We start from the raw sequence: 3,451 nt of genomic DNA, 5'->3' as shown, positions 1-3,451 counted from the left end.
AAAACAGACCCCTTGTTAATGTTTTGAATGACACCTGTGCTTTTCCTAGTAGGACGAGTCAAAATGTATGCTGTGGAAAAGGCTTTAGCCCAGTATTACGAACAGCCACCACGTGTGCCGGGTCATAGGACCTTACTTCCCCCTCCAACCCCCCACATTGGGTGAAAGCTGTCAGACAAGTTCAACTGATTCTAGGATATAAAGCCAGTTAAACAAGCATAACATTAATTCACTTGATGTGGGTTTGTTGAATGAAGTAAATGGTTCATGGTTTCCTGTGAGCAAACTTTAAAAATGCAAAGACAGCACTCCAAATTGTTGTCAATATTTACTCTCCTACTCCTAAATTCATGGATTTATGCTGATGACATCATAACACCATATAGTACAAAGGTTCTTGACAAACAGTTATTTCTTTTCTTCTCCATGATCCATATAATGCCCTTCTGCAGTCTTAAATTTAAAGCGCTGCTTTTTTTCATTGTGCAGTTTAACACACTTTAAAACAACATTAAATACAAAACAGTAAATGACCTTTGGTCCTCATTTATCTCATAGTGTACAGTACATTCAGCGGCATCTTTCAAAAGCCGCTACCAAAAAACAGACACCCAGTCCTGACTGACAGCAACGAACAATCTTTTGTACGGTCACAAGAAGGAATCTGCCAAAAGTCAGGATTAGCATTTCAGAGACACAGATTCTTATTCCTCCCAATGAAGACCATTTTTGGACATAATAAGAGGGATCAGTCATTCTTTTCTCTCTTCTCTCGGCGGGCCTTTCGCTTGAGCTGGAGTGTCTTCAGCTCAGTCATAGTGGAAAAGGTCCTGTGCACCCACACCATCTGCCAATGTACAACACATACAAAAAGGTGTTGAGTAGTGGTTTCATCATTTATTTGCTGTGGTAATAGGAGAATAAACAATAAAGCTTACCACAATGATGATTGTATTCAGCAGAAGAGGAATAGAGTAGACCAAAGATATAAACATGCCCGTGGAATCAAAGTACTGGAAATTAGAAAAGGACCTGCAAAAAAAATAATAAAGCCTGCATGTGTCCCGTTTTTGAACATCCGAGCCTTTACACACACACACACATTATAAATAAAATACTGTTGAACAATGGTCTTACCTCCAGTTCATTGCTGCCAGCTCATTTAGATATTCAGCACTATACACCAGGCCAACTGTGAGAGAGAGGTAATGTCAGTCAGAGAACACTAAAAAGCACAGACAGTTTGTTAGCCCCAAAACTCAACTTTCAACATCAGGTTATTTATCATTGAAAATAGTGTGGTATACAGGACTTACTGATACTGTTAACTGGTTTTGAGATATATATATATATATATATATATATACATATATATATATATACATATATATATATATATATATATATACATATACACATACACACACACACACACACACACACACACACACACACACACACAGTAGTTGTACTTGACCAGCGTAACCATCTTATAATACACCCATGGCAGTAACATGATACAAATAAGAAAAATACATAACAATAACATTTTATAAATATCTAAGTTAGAAAGCATTAAACAGTATGTTGGTGTGCATAAATTAAATGTATGTGCAAAACCAACAGAGCAGTTGTCAAATCCAGATCAAAGCAACACAGATTAAACAGAGGAATGCTTTTTTCCAGGACTGCCTTTTAATCACCTGCACACAGCTTTTTATTTTGATAGTATTTTTGCTTATGTATAGTATGCTGTAAACCAGCACCAATAGTTACTCTTGTGATAAATGTCTGAGAAAAACACCTACATGCAATCAGGATGTGAAAAATACAGGTATATCACAGGTAACGGTATCAAGAAGTATTTGAGTTAACATTACAACTTACTATGTACATCAATGGTGTAGTCTACGTGATACGCAGGTATACGCAGTATACCCACTAAGAAAGCTCCAGGATTTCCATATACCCAGTTAAAAATACCCAATGACACGCAACAACATACTTTCCATTATATTTTTGATATATTTTGAATTATCATCTGTATTCTTTTTCTTCGCATAGGCTAAATAAAGGTATTTCCACCATAAATTGGTGCATAAAAGTGTATCCAAGACAATGAAGTTGTTGACGCTCAAAACTTCCCTGTGGGTGGACACCCAGGCCCCCCACTATGATATTCCCCCCCCCTTCCCCAAAGGCAGATTCTGGCCCATATAGCATAGGGCAATATATATACACAGTACAGTATACCCACTACAATACATAAGACTACACCACTGATGTACATGTATTTTAGTTTTTAATTATACTCGCTATCAATCAACAGTTTACATTAAGGGTAAGGTAGGCATCTTTCTTATTTACTTACCCATGAGCAGGAAGTGACATATCTGAGCTCTGTAATACCTGCACGTCACCACGGTCAGAAACAAACACACAACATGAAACACTAACAGCCCGATTAGCCAAGACTCCGACCACTGCACCTACGAACAGTAAACAAAAGAAGAAGCATCACATTAGTCCCTTTAACCGAAATATAACTGCTCTAAGTGGGTAGCGATGGTCTCGATAGCTAACCCATAGCTAGCTAGCTAGCTAGCAGCTAGAGTCAGGAAATGTGACTTACAGACAAGAGAAACGTCCATATCGATGTAATTCTTAAATTGCTGAACGCATCGATGGGGATAGAGCTGATATTTTCTGCTTTCTGGTCCGTCATCTTCACAAAACTCTGCTCAGCATAGGCTCATGTAAACAAGTCAAAAGACTACTTCTGTCGCCAAAGAATTACGTCACCGAGGTGACTACGTAGTTAATGCTTATTTAAACGGGTGTTTATGTCTATGGTGAGTCCATGGTAAGTTATTTAAAAATGCACCCCCTATGCAGTTGGCATGAAGGGGGAAATTAGCTATAAGTACAAAAACCTTTTTTGTACCAGGATGTAAACATGCTGCTGTGAAGTTGGGATTTTTTAACATGTGGGTAAATCATGGTTTATATGGGGATTGACTCGCCTCAAGTGGCCATTTGAGGAACTGTAGGCTACCTCAGCCCCGGAACGGTTTCTTCCTGAATAACATAGGCTATATGACAAAATGTAAGATTAAGAATTTAAAACTGACTCTAATATAAGGCCACTAGCAATAATAAAAAAAAAATACAAAACATACAGTGTATATAAAAAAAACCCAAGAACACACAACTATCATTTCCTGAACTTGCAAAATGTCACATAAATCACATAAAATGTGTCATTTTCTCCATTCATTTACAGACATTACATGTTAAGCAATAGGTTGATAATTCCCTGGATGAGTGTATTCTTTCCCTGGTTTGTGGGTTGATACTTGCCTACGACAGTCTCTTTCCAGTTTTGCACCAACTTTCCCTTTTCCCATACTTTATTATATTGTTCAAGTAAGATGCCTTAGATGTCTTACAA

The 3,451-nt window shown here is 37.6% G+C and overlaps 1 protein-coding gene across 1 annotated transcript; it reads right to left on the bottom strand.

Annotated features, from left to right (window-relative positions):
* Positions 1-315: 315 nt before the first annotated feature.
* tmem18 (transmembrane protein 18) lies at positions 316-2,972 on the bottom strand. The gene is made up of 5 exons (XM_078275265.1): positions 2,633-2,972; positions 2,372-2,489; positions 1,138-1,192; positions 939-1,032; positions 316-847 (listed from the first exon to the last, which is right to left on the bottom strand). Exons 1-5 carry the CDS (start codon positions 2,723-2,725, stop codon positions 749-751), a joined length of 459 nt encoding a protein of 152 aa, XP_078131391.1. The 5' UTR covers positions 2,726-2,972; the 3' UTR covers positions 316-748.
* Positions 2,973-3,451: the final 479 nt, after the last annotated feature.

The sequence above is a fragment of the Sander vitreus genome, chromosome 18 (genome assembly GCF_031162955.1).
Source record: "Sander vitreus isolate 19-12246 chromosome 18, sanVit1, whole genome shotgun sequence".
Classification (NCBI taxonomy): Eukaryota; Metazoa; Chordata; class Actinopteri; order Perciformes; family Percidae; genus Sander; species Sander vitreus.
The sequence above is the reverse complement of the archived record's forward strand: the minus strand, read 5'-3'. Positions and strand labels throughout refer to the sequence as shown.

Coding starts and splice junctions, on each gene's coding strand:
- tmem18 (XM_078275265.1), bottom strand. CDS start 2,725: ATGACGGACCAGAAAGCAGAAAATATCAGCTCTATCCCCATCGATGCG. Junction 1,033..1,137: donor CTGGCAGCAATGAACTGGAG/GTAAGACCATTG, acceptor TTTTTTTTGCAG/GTCCTTTTCTAATTTCCAGT. Junction 848..938: donor TGAATACAATCATCATTGTG/GTAAGCTTTATT, acceptor GTACATTGGCAG/ATGGTGTGGGTGCACAGGAC.